An 18,526-nucleotide genomic window follows, 5' to 3' on the forward strand; every position below is an offset into this window, starting at 1 on the left:
GAGTGTGTGCTCATTTCCATAGTTACTGTTTTTCAAGATTAAATTGCGTTCTGTACGGTTGAATGTAAGTGTTCGATATGTGTTGCTATAATTATAAGTTTGAAACTAAATTTTAGATGATCATAAAAGTTTACATAGAATTTTAGCCAGTTGTTAAATTTCACTGTAAACAATAACTACCTTATTTGCTAATATGATGTGATGCCAGAACTGGACACAGACTTGTATTGGATTTTGGGGGCTTTCTCTTCAGCATTTCCTCCGATAGCAGTTAGTGTTGATAGTTATCAGGGATGTAGTTCACTTCTCCTTGAACCAAAATGCCGTAGGTGTTCTTCTCGGTTTGATGGACCGCTCCCCGTGCACCTGTGGCACCTTTGCCTTGGATTTACCTTCAGAATGCAGGAGGGTGTGGCTGTTGAGGAAGCTGACGGGAAGAGGTGAGTGCGAGATGGTGGGTCTCGGCTACTGGTCCCCGCCACCCGGGACGCAGCAGTGCCTGGCCCAGGCATGGTCAGGCGTGCTTGCACACGAGGTCGGACACCCCACCCCCAGAGCGTGCATTTGCTGTTTCAGAGCCGTTACAGGTGTCAGCCCTGGCGTCCTGCTTGACTTCCAGAACTGATACCTGCATGAACTGTTGTCCATAATTTGTCTCCATTTAGAAAACTTGCCAGTTTTTAAATGTGAAAATTTAAAGAGCAGAGCAGTCATTACATATTCTTTAAACAATCAGTTATTTCAGACATGGTTTTAAAAGACATGTCTTTCTATAATTATCCAGAGTACTTGAGAAGAGTCTCTTAATTCGTTTCCCTGTGTTGATTGTTCATGGTGTTAGGTAACACAGGTTGCCACCACCTGTCTCTCCACACTGTTACCAGTTTACAGAAGCTGTCTCTTTGTCTCAGCAGTGGTTTGGGGTAGTGGGTGCTCGCGCCTCTGCCTGGTGGCTGCGGTTAGCCAACAGAGCTCTGGTCGCGGGGGGCGGCGCTGAGCTCTCACTGGTGTCGCTGTCCAGCTGTGTCCCGGTCCTGGGGGAGGCGCCAGGAAGCGTTCTGGTGGTTTGGTGGAGTGTGAAGTGCTGCTTCTGATTTCCTACCGCTCTTCTCATGTGAAGGTGCTGCTTTACTTCAGGCAAGTCATAAAGAGTGTCTTTAGCTTCCTTCTGCTCCCTCCACCCCATGGATAGTTTGAGGGCGAAAAGGATCCCCAAAGGAGGGAGTGGCTGGTGATCACAAAACCGGGAGGAAACAGGTGGAGTCCCCGGAGCCTTCAGCGCGCTGGGGTCTGAGTGAGCTGTGTGTGCGGAGGGTGCGCGGGGCTTCTCTGCTCTTCCTCGTGTCTCCTGCTGCGCTAGGGTGTCTGGGCGGTGACTGCAGGACTCCCGTCACCCGCGTGAAAGCTGGCGGGAACCCCCTCACACATCTGTGGTCTAAATGTTTGCTGATTTCCCATCCAAGACCCATGGAAACTTAGGAAGGGTGGATGGCTTTTCGTCTGGGGGCCAGTGATGTAAGCAGCTCATGGGAGCGACTCAGGGCACCTTCAGACCTGCCATTCCGAGGATGAAAGTGGACATGAGGGTCAGATCCAGCATCTGGGGGAGGGCGCGGGGGGTGGGGCCAGGAACATGGCTGGTTGTGGTGGAGCTGTGAACACACAAGTGCAGTCCTTTGGGCCTAGAGTCTCCTAAAGGAAGAGCTGCACACAGCCAGAGTTTGGGGCGGGAAGCCAGCTGCCCGCAGCGGGAGGTGTCCTGTCCTGCAGACCAGGCAGCCTGCAGGTGGTGGTGCCGAGCTCCACCCAGCCTGTGCGCCAGCGCGACTCCCCAGGGAAATTTGCCTTCGGGGAGAGGAGGCGTTGATGAGAGGCTGACTTAAATTAACCAGTCTGTATAAATGACTGAAGTGGTCAGCACAGGGTTTCCTAACCTACCCCTCCCCAAACTTGGAAACTGAGGAGATGTGGCTGCTGCCTGAGTTCGTGTTAGTATTGTTCATGGGGCGTCAGAGCGGAGGAGCACAGAGTGGGCCAGGCCTGGGGGCGGGGCGTGAGTGGGGATCAGTCAGTCAGGCGTCCCGCCCCTTCAGCCCCTCCGGGGGTGGGTGGGTCTGTCTCACCTTACTGCTGAGGTGCTGCTTTGGTGCATCTTCAGTGTCCTTCTCATGAGGGTTCGGCTGCTTATACAGACCTGCCTGCGGGGGAACTGCAGGTGTGAACGTTGCAGCTTCAGAACATGATTTATATAAGCGGGCTTCTTGTCGACCTTGGGTTTTCAGAGCAGAAGCCGGACTCGGGCCGGGGCCCTGTGATGACAGTTGTGCATAACGTCTGTGGCGTCTTCTGACCCTGTGGTCAAGTAGGAAGCAAGGGTATGTGATGTCACCACCTTCCCGTTGATGTGGCATCTGATGCTAACCCCCAGTACGAAGATCTTTCCTTTCCTGCCCCTGACAGCGGTGGTCCTGGTTCTGTGAAGGCAAAGGACTTACTTAGCAGTTGTGCATGGGACGGAGGCTGGGGAACAGCCACCTCTTCTCCCCTGTGTCCTCCTCCACTTCTCTGTTCCCATTTATCCCTGGGGCACACATGCCCACTTCTCCCTGCAGTGCTGAGCACGTGTGGCACACCCAGAGCACTCGCCCGAGCTTGCCTGGGGGGCCTCTGGGGTTAGCCCTGGAGCCCTCTGCTCCCGAGTCTCACCCTGGCCGTGCGCCCTTGGGGACAGCATACCCGGGATGAAGCCATGTTGACTAAGTTCCTACCTTATGTCAGTTGGTTTTCTAAATGTATTGTATGTGATCCTTACAACAACTGTGAGCGGTCAGCACCATTATCCCTGTTTAATGATGGGGAAGCTGAGGCGCAGAGAGGACACAGACTTGCCGAAGGCAGAGCTGAGATTTGAACACCCTCCCCCCAAGTCGGGCCCGTGCCCCAGTTGCATGTTCGGTACCTCCAGGGTGTCAGGAAGGCCCAGGGGACCCCTTGCTCATTCTCTGCCTCAGCTGGGCCCATTGATTGTTGCAGCTCCTTCCTTTGGGTTTGGAACTTGGGTCCTCCCACCGAGCAGCCTCCACTCCTGGGTAAGGTGTTGGGGCAGAGAGGCAGGAGGGCACGTGAGTGTTCCAGGGTGGAGGGTAAAACTGAATAATCAGCAGGCAGGAAGGCGGAGATTGAGAGCTGAGAGCGGGTCTCACCTTTGGTGGGCTGCTCCTTTAGCAGCCAGACCTCTAGTGAGTCTGGTTTGTGTGTTAGGGGCGGACGTCTTTGGAAGTGGCCGGGGTTGAGGGTGTAAGGGAGAAGATGGCCAAGAAGATCATGTCATTCCGTTTTAACTGGCTACTGAAGTGTAACGTGCAGGCGGGTTGGTGACTTTTCCCAGAGGGAGCACCCACGGCACAGCCTGTCAGCACCTGGAAGCCGCCTGCTCCCTTCCTGTTGCTGCCTCCCCGAGGGTAACCGCTGCCTGGACTTCCAAGGGTGTAGCTTAGATTCGTCTTTCTTGGGACATGACACGAGTGAAATAAAACAGTATGTATCCTTGTGTCTCTGGCTCATTTGCTCAGCGTTACGTGGGAGACTTTTGTACCTGGTTTGGTGTTCCGTCGTGTGAATAAGCCTCGTACTGTGTATCCAACAGATGTCTGGTTCCTTCCGATTCGGGAACTGTTACTCACAGCACTGCTTCAAATACCCTAGTCCGTGAACTTGGGTGCCCGGCGCTCGTTTCTGCCTGAGAGTGGCATCGCAGGGTCACAGCACGAACTTCGTGTTCCGCTTTACTGGATTCTGCGCACGGGTTTTCCAAGGTCCCTGTTGCCCCGGTTTTCACTGACACTCAGTAGTGCTGGCCTTTTCCAGTCTATTCTGTCAGGCGTATAGTGGTATTTCACTGTAGCTTTAGTTTTCACTTCACTGTTTCTTAATGAGATTGAACGCTTTTATATGCTTAGCAGCCTTTGGTTGTCCTCTTGCAAAATACCTGTTCAAGCTTTGCCCATTTTTCTATTGAGTGGACTGTCTTTTTTGTATTGACATGTTGGGGTTTTTTAAAAATGTATCTGTTCTGGACACAAGTCCTTTGCTAAATGTATTGTGAGAATGCATTTGGTGAAGAGAAGCTTTGAATTTTAATACACAGTTTACCAGTGTTTTCCTTCACAGTCGGCATATGTTGTTTAGGAAATCTTTGTTGACTCTAAATCATAAAGATGTTCTTTGCTTTCTTCTAAAATCTTTTTTGTTCACCTTTCACTTTTAAATCAAATCTTACTGAATTGATTTTTGTTAATAGTGTGGAATAGGATTTAAGGTATAAGTTTTCCCTTACGGGTTTCCAGCTGTCCCAGCACCATTTATTGAGAAAAACCATCCTTCCCTCATGGTACGAGTTTTCTACCTTTGTCGTGTATAAGGTGATCATATAGGTGTTTGTTTCTGGATTCTGTTCTGTTCTACTCATCAGCGTATTTTTCCTTGCATCGATCCATCTTAATTATATCTTTATAATGGATCTTAACATCAGTAAAGGGTAGCTTTTTCTTGCTGATTGAGTTAGCTGAGCAAAGTGAAGAGAGGTGCCCGGTGACTGCAGAGGGACAGGCAGGAGCGAGAAGAAATCTGAGTACTAAAGTCAGTGGAAAGCCACAAGTGGATTATAGGAATGAGGTCATCTATTTCATGTTTTTAAAAGATAGCCCTCATCTGGCAAGGATATGCACGACTTAACAACTCTATCAACCAACTTAAACTCAGTGTCATCTATAGAACACTTCACCCAGCAACAAAGTGTACCTTCTTTTCAGGTGTGCGTGAAATATTTTCCAGTACAGACCATAGGACAAATGTCAATAAAAGTATTAAAATCATGCAGAGTATTTTTCCTGTCACTGGAATGAGAAATCAGCAGAAGAAAATTTGGGAAATCCACAAATGTTTGGAAATTAACCCAGAAAAAAATTTAATAACTTGTAGGTCAAAGATGAAATCACAAGGAAAATCAAAATGTTTCACACTGAATGAAGATAAAAATGCACCCGGATATATGGGGTGAGCCAAAGCCTTGCTTGCAAGGAAAGTTTTAGCTGTAAACACCTATACTGAGAAAGGAGGAAGAGCCCAACTCAGAACCCTACGACCCCACTTAGATAGTGGGGTTAGGGGGCTGAGCCCACAGCACGAGGGAGGAAGGAAACAGATCAGAGTGAGAAATTGGTGGGACAGAAGGCAACCAACCAGAGAGCATCAGTGAAGTGAATCCTTCTCAAGGATCAACAAGTGACACACATAACTAGGCTATGAAAAAAAGAGAAGACAGGTTGCCAAAATCAGGGATGAAAGGAACTCACTATTAAATTTACAGAATTTAAATGGATTATAAGGGGACAATGTAAACAATTTTATGTCAACAAATGAGACAATCTGCATGGATCGATTCCTGCAAAGACAAAAGGACCCAAAATACTGACACTCAAGAAGAAATAGACCATCTGAATAGTAAGGAAGTTGGATTAATACTTTAAAGTCTTCCCATGAAGAGAAACTCAGACCCAGATGGCTTCACTGGTGGTTTCTATCAAATATTTAAAGAAGAAATAATACCAATCCATCACAGACTCTTACAGGAAATAGAGGAGGAGGGAATGCTTCCCAGCTCAGGCTGTGAGGGTGGTATTGCCCTGATATCAAAGCCAGGAAACTGTAAACCACTGTCTCCTGTGAATGTAGATACAGAAGTCCTCGACAAGATACTAGTGAACAGAATCCAGCAGCACATAAAAGGATTGTCCACCGTGATTAAGTAGGATTTACTCCAGTACTGCAAGGTTGGTTTAACATCTGGAAGTCGATACAACATGCCATGTTAATAGGATAAAGGATAAAACAACACGAACATTTCAATAAAGTGTTTTACAGAAGGCCAGCACCCCTTCATGGTAAAACTCTTGGCAAACTTGGCATAGAAGGGAAGCTTCACCCTGATCAAAAAGGCACCTACAGAACCCTGCAGCTAATGTCATACTTGAAAGAAAATTGTTAGTGAGGCACAAATGTCCACTCACCACTTCTGTTTAATATTGTACTGGAGGTTCTAGCCAGTGTAATCATGCAAGAAAAAGAAAAGGCATCCAGGTTGGAAAAGAATAAGTGAAACTGCCTTATTTGCAGACAACTATGCATAGAAAATTCTAAAAACTCCAAAAGTTCAGCAGTTACACAATACCATTTTTAAATTGTTGTGTTTGCTAGTACATAGAAATACAACAGCTTCTTGTATTAAGAAAAATGCAACTAACAATAATAATACAATGCCTAGGAATAAATTTAACAAAGAAGTATAGGGTTTGTACGCTGACGACTAGAACATGTTGCTGAGGGAAATTAGAGCTCTAAGTGGAGAGGCATTCCGTGTTCATGGATTGGGACACTCAGTAGTGTTAAGATGTCACCTCTTCCCAAATTGACCCTTAGATTCAACTCAATCCCTATAGAACTACAGCAAGCCTTTTTTGCAGAGACTGGCAACCTGGTCCTAAAATTTATATATTAATGCAAAGGACTCGGCATCAAACAATTTTTTGAAAGAACAAAGTGGGAGGACTTAACACTTCTTGATTTCAAAACTTTCAGTAAATCTGTGGTAATCAAAACAGGGTGGTGTTAGCCTAAAGGTAGACATACGAGTCAGTGAAATAGAATGTTGACTACAAAGACAAACTCTAATATTTGGGTCCCTTGATTTTCAGGAAGGGTGCCAAGACATACAGGGAGAAGATAGTGTTTTTGACAAATAGTGATGGGACAGTTATGACCCTTACCTTACACCACATGCAAAAATTAACTCAAAATGGATTTAGGACCTAATTTAAGAACTGAAACGATAACACTGTTAGAAGAAAACACAGCGAAAAGCCTTCATGACCTTGTGGTTACTCGGATTTCTTAGAGATCATATGAAAAACATTCATTTGAAAAAGACTGATAAATTGAACTTGTTCAAAATTTACAACTCTGTGCAGTAAGACACCATTAAGTAGGCGGACAGCACACGGCACAGGAGAACATATCTGCACATCATGTTTGTGCTAAGGGGCTTGTATCCACAATATATAAAGAACCCATGAGACTCAAAAACAAGGTGAACGGTCCAGTTTACAAAGGGGCAAAATAATTGCATAAGTATTTACAAAAGAAGACAAATGGCAAAAAAAACACAGGGGAAAAGTGGCCATTGTTAAACATTCAGAAATCCAAATTAAATGCATGACATGATACCATTTTTCATCCTCTCCAACGGTGTAGCCAACATGAAAAGACGTTACAATAACTGTTGGGGCAGATGTGATGAAAGGGGTCTCGTACATTGCTGGTCAGGATGTGACACCATGTGGCCACTTTGGAAAGCAGTTTGGCATTTTCTTAAGATGTTAAACATAAATTCACCCTGTGACCTAGAAATTCTAATCCTAGATGTCCATGCAAGAGAAATAAAGACAGATCTGCACAAAGATTTGTGTGAATGTTCACTGCATTATTTGTAGCAGCTAAAATGGGGAAATCATCTCCATGTCTGTCAACGAGCAAATGGGTAAACAAACACTGGATTCTCACATTGAAATATTTAACAACAAAAAGGAAATGAACTTCTTAACACGTGATACAAGGTGGAGGAACCGCAAAAACTACGCTAAGTGAGAGAAGGCAGGTTCAAAAGATGATGATTGATTCTGTGCACCTGGAGTGGCCGGAGGAGGCCAGTCTGCGGAGCAGAGGTAGGCCGCAGGGACGCCTCCAGGAAAGGGCAGTGTGATCAGTGTTTCAGCTTCGTAGGCCGTGCCATCTCTGTTTTATATATTTTTCAACTTTCTTATAAAAATATTATGTATTCAACATTAGTGATTGCACGAATTCACACGCTCCTAGCAGTGGGAGTGCTTGTGCACTCCTTTTTCAGTGCCTGTCATGGTCAACCTTTTCATTTTGAGTCTGTCAGGAGCGTAGCAGAATGTATCAGTTTGGGGAAAGTTGACACTTCTTAGTACTGAGTCTTCCCATCCAAATGTCTTCCCATCCTAAGTGGAAGAACGAATAGTCCTCCACGTATTTAAGTAAGCAGGCTTTGACTTTTCTCATACAGTTTGCTACACGGAGACCGTGGATATCTTTTGTTGTATTTAGTCTTAGGTATTTGGTATTTGTGGCTGCTGTTGCGAGCAGTGTCTAATAACCTTTCGCTTGCTGTTTGTTGCTGGTGCATAGAAATACACCTGCTGCTTGTGTTTTGACTTAGGATCCAGCAAGCCTGCCAGACACGCTCATGCTAAGTATCAGTCTGTAGATTTCCTGGGGTTTCTACAGGCGTAATCACACTGTCTGGGAATAAAGGCAGTTTTTTTTTCTAATCTTCATTTCTTTCCTTGCCTTATTATACCGTCTGAGGGGAGCAGTATGGTGCTGCACAGGAGTGGTGATAGCATGTGTAACCCCCCACATGCACCATCATGTAAGATTTTGTAAATACCACTATTTCTCGTTTTCTAAAAGTTTTCATCATGAATGGATGTTAAATTTCATCAAGTGTACTTCTTGTTCTACTGAGATAACCATATGAGTTTTCTGCTTTAGTTTGTAAATGTAGTGAGTTCCACGTATTAATTTTCCTATGTTAAATGACCCTTTCACTCCTGGGATAAACCCAACGAGGGCAGTGTATTGTCATTTTTAGGTATTACTAGATTCAGTTTGTTAACATTCTGTTTAGGATTTTTCCATCTTTGTTCATACATGAGATTGACTTTTAATTTTCCTTTCTTGTAACCCCTGTCAGGTTTGGTAGCAAGGTTATACATGCTTTATAAAGCTCACAGGGAGGTTTTCTTTCTTTTTCTATCTGGTAGAAAAGTTCGTGAGAGATTGGCATTATACCATCCGTGAGATTTATAAGCTCTTGGCATTGTATCTTCTTTAAACATGTGATAGGTGATCAAATCTGCTGGTGAAGAGTTTGTGTGCATGCGTGTGTAGGTCCATGCACATTTACAACTGTTAATTCTTCTCCGTGAATTGAACCTTTATAATTACAAAGTAAATCTCATTATCTCTAGTTATGCTTTTTGCCTTCAGGTATCCCAGTTCATATTTGCATGGTACAACTTACTCCATTCTTCTACTTTCAAACTTCCTGTGCCCTTATATTTAAGGTGTGTCTCTTCTAAGCAGTGTATCGTATTTCAGAATCTTGTGTGGCAAGTCTCTCAGTCTTTAATTGAGGCGTTTGCTTTATTTACATTTAATGTGTTCCCTGTGCTAAGTTTCTGTCCAAATAGCTGCCCCATTGGATCCCGTCTGGTTTGTTTCCGTTGTCTGCTGGATGTTTTTGATTGGCTGCTGGCACTGTGTCTGAAGAATCACAGAAGCAATTCAGGGCTCCTGGTCCTATTGTCGTCCTCCAGAGAAAACTTGTTTTTGCTTCTGATAGTCCGTCTGAGTAGAGGCACCGAGGACTCCAAATCATCGTAATCCACTTAGGATTTGAGTCGGTTCATGTGTGAGTCTCAGCTTGCCGGTCTGTTTCTTTCTAGTCTATCCTTGTTCCTAGAATTACACTTCCTAGAGTGAAGCCCTTTGGGGTTGCAGACCCAGCCGCGGAAGGGGCTTGGGTTACAGTTGCCTCCGAGCGCGGAGTCTTTGAACACCCTGCTTGGGTTTTCAGCCTCTTAGTGGCCTCTTTCCGAATCACCGGGTGCTCTGGGGTAAAACCTGTCCCAGAGTGGGTTCGCTTCTGTGGGTTTCTTTCTTCTCTCAGTTCCTAGACCCGTAATTCTGACGTGCCTTCAGAGATGTAAAAAGTATACTGTGTTGGGACCTTCCCGTTCTTGGCGGGAGCGTTGTTCTGGATTTCCTGGTCTGGCAGAACACAGGTAGAACCCCCACACGTTTGATGTGAGATAACAAATCCTGTATTGTTTACTGTGTGTTTTGGGGGCGTGTTGTTTGCTTGCTACCAAACACCCTAATACACACAAGCGCCCTGTGGAGAAAGTATTCTCAATCTGGTAAGCTTGGGAACGCTCTACATTTTCCATTCAGGGCTTCACAGAAGATACTGCGTATGAAGAATCAGTGAGATTCTACGTTACAGAGAGTTTGTTTCCCCTCTGCGTGAGACAGGGAAGGACAGGAGCGGGAATACTTACATCAGTTGCTCGGATGTAGCCCCGTTGACTAGCAAGGACTGTGCATTTTGAAGCTGTTTCCTGGGAGTGACGTCAGTGTTTCAATGATGTAGACACAAGAAGATAGCACAGAGTTTCAGAAAGGAGATTCTTACCTTCTTGAATGATTTTTTAAAGGGTCAAGGGGCCACAGAGGGACAGGAAGTTTATTTCCCTGCACAGGAAAGTGGGGTTCCTGTCAGCACAGCAGACAGTCGCCAGAGCTGAGGGGCCTCCCCTCTCCACAGTCTGGGGACACACGTGCTGCAGGCCGAGCGGCAGGTGGGGCTGGAGTGCTCGGGGCTCCGTATCAGGGCAGATGAGCAGCGGGAAAGTGGATCCAAGTCACTCGAGCTCACGACCTGAGTTTCCCGGGGATTCATTAAGGAGCCCTGGAGCCGACGGGAACAGTGAGGGGTGTTGGTGTTCTCTGCTAGCAGTGACAGTGCTGCGTCTGTCAGGGTCCGGGTGGCGACAGGTGCCTCACTCTTGGGTAGCAGCGTTCACCTTAAGTTCGGGAGAAAGGACAGCTGTCGGCACTGAGCTGGCAGAGTGCCTCTGGTGCTCTCCTGTTCTCCGGGTGGGCTTCAGTGGCGATGCTGTCCGCCTCCAGTCCTCAAGCCTCCTGACAAACGACCCGAACAGACGGCCTCTGCCTGCGCCCCACCACCCCGGCCGGTCACCTTGGCCAGTCTGCCTGCTGCCTTTCGCTTCCTTTCCTTCGACACCACGGCTTCGGACGGAGCTGTACTGCACAAGTAAAACGGGTCCAGTCAACGAGGAGGAAGAGCAGGCGTGGGATTCGGCCACCCGAGGTCTGCTGCAGCTCCGCCCACGTCTCAGCCGCACTGTCTGGCTTCCGCGCGGCAGAAACTGCCCCGCCCCAGCCAGCAGCACCTTCTTGGCAGCATCTCGGTGACGTCCTGGAGTAGGTCTGTGAGGCGCCCCCTCCTCCAGGACACCCCCCCCCGTCCCTCCTGCTTCCTCCTCACACCAGTGTCCATGTCCTCTGGGTGCTCCTCCAGCCGACGACCCCACGCGCTCCATCCTTCAGATGCCCTGAGACCTCCACGCCCAGTGGCCTCCACACGTCCCCCCGTGATGCTCACAGGCACGCATCTCCTGCCGTGGCTCCTCTTTCACAGGGTGGAGCCGTGGCCTTCCTGGTGGCCAGTACAGGACCCCAGGGCACTGTCCCCCTCGCTCCCTGGTGGTGGGGGGGTGGTCACCGCTGTGCCCACCTTATGGGGCTGGATGCCCGGGTCTTAGCTGCGGCAGACGCTGGTTGCTGGCACCTCTACGTGTCTCCTCTTTTATGGAGGGCTGCTCTCAGCTGAGTGGGGCCACGACTGTGAAACACCTAGGGGATTGCATTTCTTCACCCCTGGGTGGCCGGCGGCCAACGCTACAGATGTGGAGGGTATGACCACCCAGCACTCATGTATGGACAGGACAGCTTAACCCCAGGTCTGCCCTGGGAGCAGGTTGAGGCCAGACATCCTGAAGCCACGTCTTCTGCTGCCCCCGCATGCCTCCCCAACCCTGCACAGACCCCCACTTCCTCAGTAAGCAGCTGTGTGATCCCATCTCGGCGCTGCGGCCTCAGGGCCTGTTTCCTGCAGTAGCAGGCCCCGTGACCCCTCTGCCATTGTCTTGTCTTCACCCCTTGCACCTGCTTCTACCTGGCCCCCTGGATCCTGGCTCTGGGGCTCTGGTCACCTGGTGGTCTTCCCTCTCCCCGAGAAGTAAGCCCTTGGCCTCAGTGCCCCTGCCCCCGTTGGCCCTGCTCACCTTCAGCCCCTGTTCTGCTCCTGGTCCCGCCTCCCCCAACCTGCCCTTAGATTCAGCCCTGCCTCTGCTCTTCTCCAGCGACTCTGCAGACCAGGGCACAGTCTCTCCCTCTGTGGCAGTGGCCGAGTCACAGGATGACACTAGACACTCTGTGAAGCACAGACGTGAAAAGCTCAGGTCCCGGTTTCATCAGCTGAGAAGTCACAGGGCTACTCTGAGCCTCAGTTTCCTCCTCTGGAAGCTCCTGCTAAGGGCTTTGGGTTCCTAGGGTTGTTGGAGGTTTGCTGACACTCTGGACCTGCAGACCACCACCTTGGGCACTGCAGGTGCTCAGTAAATGTTCATTGGAGATTTGGGGCTAATTGAGGGCTCGACTGTAATGTTCATGCAGGTATGTGGGCATGTGTGTATTTATAAACAGGGGCTTTGGAACAGGAAGCTCTGGGCTAGATGGCTGGTGCCACCGCTTACCAGCCAAGTGATACCAGAAAATCGCTTCTCCGATTCTCGGGGTCCACGTCTATGAAGACGGCAACACTGTCAGCACCTCCTGGCTGCTGTGAGGGTCCAGTGAGTTCATACGTGGAAATGTCTTGTGCACCTTGGAGGTAAAATGCCTGTGGCTGTGCTGCTGTCTCTGTCCTACAGGGAGGCTCTGCCTCTGCAGCTGCACCCACAATGGTGTTCAGGTGGCCTCGGCACAGAGATGGGATGCAAGCAGTTGCTGAAAATCAAATCCACAAGGAGCTGTCACCTCACACCTGTTAGGGTGACTGTCATCAAAAAGATAAGGGATAAATGCTGCAGAGGGTGTGGAGAAAAGGGACCCCTTGTTCACTGTTGGCAGGAATATAAACTGGTGCAGCCCCTATGGGGGACAGTATGGAGGTTCCTCAAAATACTAAAAATAGAACTACCATATGATCCAGCAATTCCACTCCTGAGCGTACATCCCGAGGAAATGAAGTCAATGTCTCTTAGAGACACCTGCACCCTCACGTTCACTGCAGCACTATTCACGGCAGCCAAGACATGGAGACAGCCTAAGTGTCCGTCCACAGATGACTGGGTAAAGAAAACATTCCACACACACGATAGGGTATTATTCAGCCATGAAGAAAGGAAACCCTTTTGCAATAAAGATGGACCTTGAGGGCATTATGCCAAGTGAAAGAAGTCAGAGAAAGAAAAGTACCGTGTGACCTTAGTGAAATGTGGAAGCTAAAAAAAGCCGAATTCACAGAAACAGAGAGTAGAGTGGTGGTTGCCAGGGGCCGGGGGTGAGGAAGCGCTGACGTCGGTCAGAGCACAAGCTTCTAGGTGGAATAGAGTGAGCTCCAGGGGTGTAATGCACAGCAGGGTGACAACAGCTAAGGACACTGTCCTCTGTACTTGGAAGTTAGGAGAGTAGAGCTTAAACGCTATCACCAAGGTGATTCTGTGATGCGATGGACGAGTGAACTAGCCTTACCGTGGGCTTCATTTCCCACCGTGCATGTGCACCAGAGCGTCACGTTGCGCACGTTAAATGTACACGTTGTGTGTCAGTAATATCTCCGTAAAGCTGGGAAAAAAGAATGTACTGACATTTGAGCCTCAGGCACAGGGTAGTGCTGCCCAGACCCCTGCGAGGAAGGGCTTGCCGCCCAGCTGCAGGGGGCAGTCAGCTCCCGCGGTGTGCCTGCCAGGCCTTTCGCCTTCCCAGGGACAGACTGCTTTGGTGACTGACCCAGGCAGGGTGGAGAGGCTCTGAGGAGGGTGGGCTGCGCTGTGGGCCCACCCAGTCACCCTGCCTCTTCCTCTCCCCAACCCCAGGCTGTGGTCCCCAGCTGCTCCGTGATGGACCTTGCAGAGTGAGCTCCTCTGAGTCCGTGTCCCAGAGAGCCAACTACGGCATGCGCTGTCCAACAGATCTCACCCTTGGGGCCTTCGTGGACCTGCCCGCGCAAGCCGTCTCTGTGTGTTTGAATCGAGGGTCATCTCTGTTGCCGTCATTTACACACCAGAACAGAAGGAAGTGGGCGCTTGAACGGCTCTCTGCCCCTCACTGAGGGTGGAGCTGGTGTCTCTTGGGATGCCGTGTCCGCGTGTGGAGCGTGGTTATCACGGAGCTGTCAGGAAGCAAGTTTCAGGGGCAGGGACCGTTGGAGAGCTTAGTCTTTGAGTCTGTTGATCTCGGCTGGAGTATTCTGCAAGAAACAGATAATTTCCACCTCACTCAAACTGGTTCAGAATTGAAAATAATTAAAACCTTTCCCCAGTTTACTTAGCAAAGCCAGGGTAGCCTGATACCGAAATCTGATAAAGACAAGAAAACCACTTCAAACCCAGCGGCACTAAAAAAGAAAAAAGGAACCGAAAGACCGCCAGGACCCTGAGCAGCGGCATCGTCGTGCCTGGAAAACGCTTGGCTCCCAGCTGGGCTGCCAGGCTTTGCACGCCGGCTGTGCTCCTTCCCCGCGTCGGGGCCTTGGACTCGCTGTGCAGCCTCTCCAGGGGCTGGTCTGCTCCTTGTGCGGCAGAGGTGGTGAGAGGGCCCACCTGCCAGGAAGGTAACGGGTGCAGCGCTCCCCCCAGCCGTCTGCACGGGGGCGGGAGGGCTGTGCGGTCCACGGCGCGGCTGTGCCACGTGGTCTGGGCAGCTGACTATTTCTAACAGAAGGCTCCACTTTCACCACGTTTTGGGGGAACCAGGATCTTTGGCAGAGCCCAATCTGATCTGGAATGTGAGGAAGAAGTCAGGGCTGCTCGAATCCTCTTATGTTTTCTGTCGGCCTCCTTCGCATGGACACAGCACCAGCCTCACCACAAGAAACTTCTTCACAGAATTCCATCCTGCGGCTGTGTGCATGGCCCTGGGCACCGGTGCTTGGGGCCTTCCACGTCAAAAAGGTGGTCGGAGCCTGTGGGCGCCCCCGCCTCACCTGACAGAAGGGGAGCCCACGCACATCTGCCCCGTCAGTGCTTGAAACGGGAGGTCCAGAAACTACTGCGCAGAGCCAAGAGGGGTGGCTGGGGGAAGTCTCTCTTCTGCTGCTGCAGTACCAGAGGCATGTTTGCAGGGCTGGACCTAATGCGGCGCAGCCCTTGCAGGGGGCGTCCTGGGCCAGCAGGGTGGGGTGTCTGGGTCACAGCTGAAGGCCACCAGGCTTGCTCCGAGGACGGTCGTCAGGGCACCAGGGGCCCGAGTCCCAGCACGTCCATCGTGTGTGGAGGAAGAGAGAAGAAGTGAAGTTGAGGGAGCAGCCACTAGGAGACACATTCGAACTCACTTTGGAGAACAGTTTCCAGTTTTCCACAAGTAGAAGGTGCTGGTGCCCCAGAGGCCCTGCTCTCTGGCTCCGACCACTAGGTGGTAGCTCTGGCCCGCGGCCGCAGAGGAGGGCGGGCGGGCGGCAGGAGGCGGGCCCGCGCGGCTGCTTTAAAGGCAAGGGAGCTGCGAGGAGGTTGGAGACGCCTTGCCACGGGTCCTGGTCCCGGGCTGATGGCACTTGGGTCATCGCAGCCTGTGGATGCCGGTGCCCGGGCTGAGCTGGGGTCCGAGTGAGGCTCGCGGGGTCCGGTGCAGAGGAGAGGCCGAGGGAGACGGTAAAGAGCCCCGCTTCTCATTCACTCCGTCTGCTTGAGAGGATGCAGACTGCGGCTGACCCAGCTGGGGGCTCGCACATCAGTGCAGTCGGCCTGTAGTTCCGGGACAGAACAGGTGATTACAGTCTAGTGGGGACGTTGTTGAAATGTCAACTCTTTCCTGATGTGCTCTGAGTTTGGAGGGCAAAGGGATCTTTGAATATAAATCATGGGAGAGAAATTGGGCCACAAAGGAGGGGAGTTCTTGGTGAGTATAAGTGCCTCGTTTCTTTGTGCTTTCTTATGCAGAACTTGTCCAACTGCCTGTTAATCAGATTCTGGAATTTCAGATGCAAAAGTCAGGGAAAGTTTTAACTGTGGGAAAAATAGCATTCTGTGTGCTTCAATTTTAGTGTGTGTGAAACCTAAATTTATGAATTAAAGGCATTAAGTCTTGTATGTGATTATGCTCTAGTTAATGGACTATAATCTTAGTTACAACCACGGGTACTGAGTCCTAGGGATTTCGACAGAGTCAGGTTGGGCAGGGAGGCACCTGTCTGTGTCTCTTCAGAGACTGGGGACCTGTGTGTCCTTCTTGTGCCCACCTGAGGAAACGTGGAGTAGTCACCTTGGGATGTGAGGCCAGGAGACTGGAAGGGCTTCTGTAGATTGTGAGCTGGGGACGTGTTTGACAGTCAGCTTGGGCTGCAAGGCGAGAATAAAAAGGGGGCTGGGGGGGCACACAGAGATGTCCCAAGACTCTGCTCAGAGGGAGCCTAAGCCAGGGGTCAGAGGAGGCTGGTGGGCACTGCATGCCTGCCCGCCGGCAGGCCGGACTCTATCCCTGGGATTGGGGCAGGCAGGGGTGCGTGGAGCTTGGAGTGTTGTGCTCTGGGCACGAGTGATGGTGCTTCTGTGGACTGTCAGCCCCTCGGGATCATGACTTAAACCTGTTTTACAGTAAATCTGCTGCCAAGAAGAGGAGCCATGAATTCCTCATTCCACCTGCATTTCTTGGACCTCAAGCTGAATGCCACAGAGGGCGACCTCTCGGGATGGAACATCAGGAACACGTCCTTGCCCTGCGAGAAAATGAACATCGCTGTGGAGGTGTTCCTCGGCCTGGGCCTCCTCAGCCTGCTGGAGAACATCCTAGTGGTTGGCGCTGTCGTGAAGAACAAGAACCTTCATGCCCCCATGTACCTGTTTGTGTGCAGCCTGGCCGTGGCCGACATGCTGGTGAGCTTGTCCAACTCCTGGGAGACCATCACCATATACCTAATCTCCAACAAGCACCTGGTGCTGGCGGATGCCTCCGTGCGGCACCTGGACAACGTCTTCGACTCCATGATCTGCATCTCGGTGGTGGCCTCCATGTGCAGCCTGCTGGCCATCGCGGTGGACCGCTACGCCACCATCTTCTACGCCCTGCGCTACCACCACGTCATGACGGGGCGGCGCTGCGGGGCCGCCATCGCCGGCATCTGGGCCCTGTGCACGGGCTGCGGCACGCTCTTCATCAGGTACTACGAGTCCACGTACGTCGTCGGCTGCCTCGTCGCCATGTTCCTCGCCATGCTGCTGCTCATGGCGTGGCTGTACACACACATGTTCCTCCTGGCCCGGACTCACGTCAAGCGCATGGCCGCCCTGCATGGCTGCGGCTCCGGGCGGCAGCGCGCCAGCATGAGGGGAGTGGTCACCCTGGCCATGCTGCTGGGCGTCTTCACCGTGTGCTGGGCGCCCTTCTTCCTGCACCTCACCCTCATGATCTCCTGCCCTCAGAACCGCTACTGCTCCTGCTTCATGTCCCACTTCAACGTGTACCTCGTGCTCATCATATGTAACTCTGCCATCGACCCACTGATCTATGCCTTCCGCAGCCCGGAGATGCGCAAGACCTTCAAGGAGATCCTGTGCTTGCACGGCGTCAGAGTGCCCTGCCGGTCCCTGGGCAGGTTCTCCATGGACAGCCGCCTCTCTGCAGCTCCTTCACTGCCCTCGTGACCGGGTCGGCCAGGGCAGCCCAAACCGGACACCATCACGCGTCCTTTTTTCCACCTCTAATCTGTGCTTAAGATGCAGATGCCCCGGGCGGTCATCGGGTCAGATGCACACAGGCCACCTCTCCGTTCTGGGGACGTCTGGCGGTTTCTCACTGCTCCTGCCCCTGCCCCTGCCCCTGCCCCTACCCCCTTCTGGAGTCCACATGTCCCCGTCTGCGAGGTGTGTAGTCAGGGATGTGGAGCAGGTCTCAGCTGATGAGCACGGAGGCACGTGACAGAAAATCTGTGAACACCCCCAGGAGGAGGCCTGTAACTTTGAGTGATGCCCTTGGGAGTTACACATGCGTTTCAGGGCAGAGCGATCAAATTCTTTCCATTTGAAATTTCCTGCTCGTTTGCCGTGGGCCATCCCTACAGCTCTCCTGTCCTGGACGTTTGGTTTCAGTGCTTGTGTCCATGATTGTGCAAGGGTGGAATTTCTTTGATTATGCTTCTGTCAATCACATTTTTGCACTTACCCAGACATAAAACTTTGTGCCGCAGAACTTGCCTCATGTGAGATGAAAGTCTCTGTGACTCTTTCTTACTGTCTCGTTCTGACTCAGTCCGGAGTTTCCAAATGAGTGTTCTGGGGGTGTGTGAGGACTCCAGGCACCTCTGGGCTGCATGTAGCCCACCCCACAGCCAAGCTACCTTTGACCTTCTCAGCTGGGATCTTGGGGTCTGAAACCCCATCACTGTCTTTGCACTTTGCAATCTGACTCCAGCAGCCAGAGTAGGTCAGGGGCCCCACCTCTAACCCAGGGAGCCTCATCTTCTCCAGTGTAGGAGGGAGTGAGGGAACGTGAGGTCAGTCCTGACTCTGCCACTAATGGGTGATGTCACCTTAATCAGCTCATTTCAGGCCCTACATCTGTGCTGGTGCTGACCTTACAGAAC

At 50.8% G+C, this 18,526-nt stretch overlaps 1 protein-coding gene across 3 annotated transcripts; it reads left to right on the top strand.

The window, feature by feature from the left end:
- The first annotated feature begins 188 nt into the window (after nucleotides 1-188).
- Nucleotides 189-18,132, top strand: MC5R (melanocortin 5 receptor). Of its 3 annotated transcripts, none has more exons than XM_072949356.1 (2): nucleotides 189-440; nucleotides 16,543-18,132. In XM_072949356.1, the coding sequence occupies exons 1-2, from the start codon at nucleotides 347-349 to the stop codon at nucleotides 17,586-17,588; spliced, it is 1,140 nt and encodes a 379-aa protein (XP_072805457.1). In that variant the 5' UTR covers nucleotides 189-346; the 3' UTR covers nucleotides 17,589-18,132. The 3 variants fall into 3 exon arrangements, with proteins under 3 accessions (XP_072805457.1, XP_072805458.1, XP_015102900.1); XM_072949357.1 differs by lacking the exon at nucleotides 189-440 and adding an exon at nucleotides 14,421-15,846; XM_015247414.3 differs by lacking the exon at nucleotides 189-440 and adding an exon at nucleotides 14,421-15,714.
- The last annotated feature ends 394 nt before the right edge of the window (nucleotides 18,133-18,526 follow it).

Source organism: Vicugna pacos, chromosome 24, assembly GCF_048564905.1.
Source record: "Vicugna pacos chromosome 24, VicPac4, whole genome shotgun sequence".
Taxonomy (NCBI): domain Eukaryota; kingdom Metazoa; phylum Chordata; class Mammalia; order Artiodactyla; family Camelidae; genus Vicugna; species Vicugna pacos.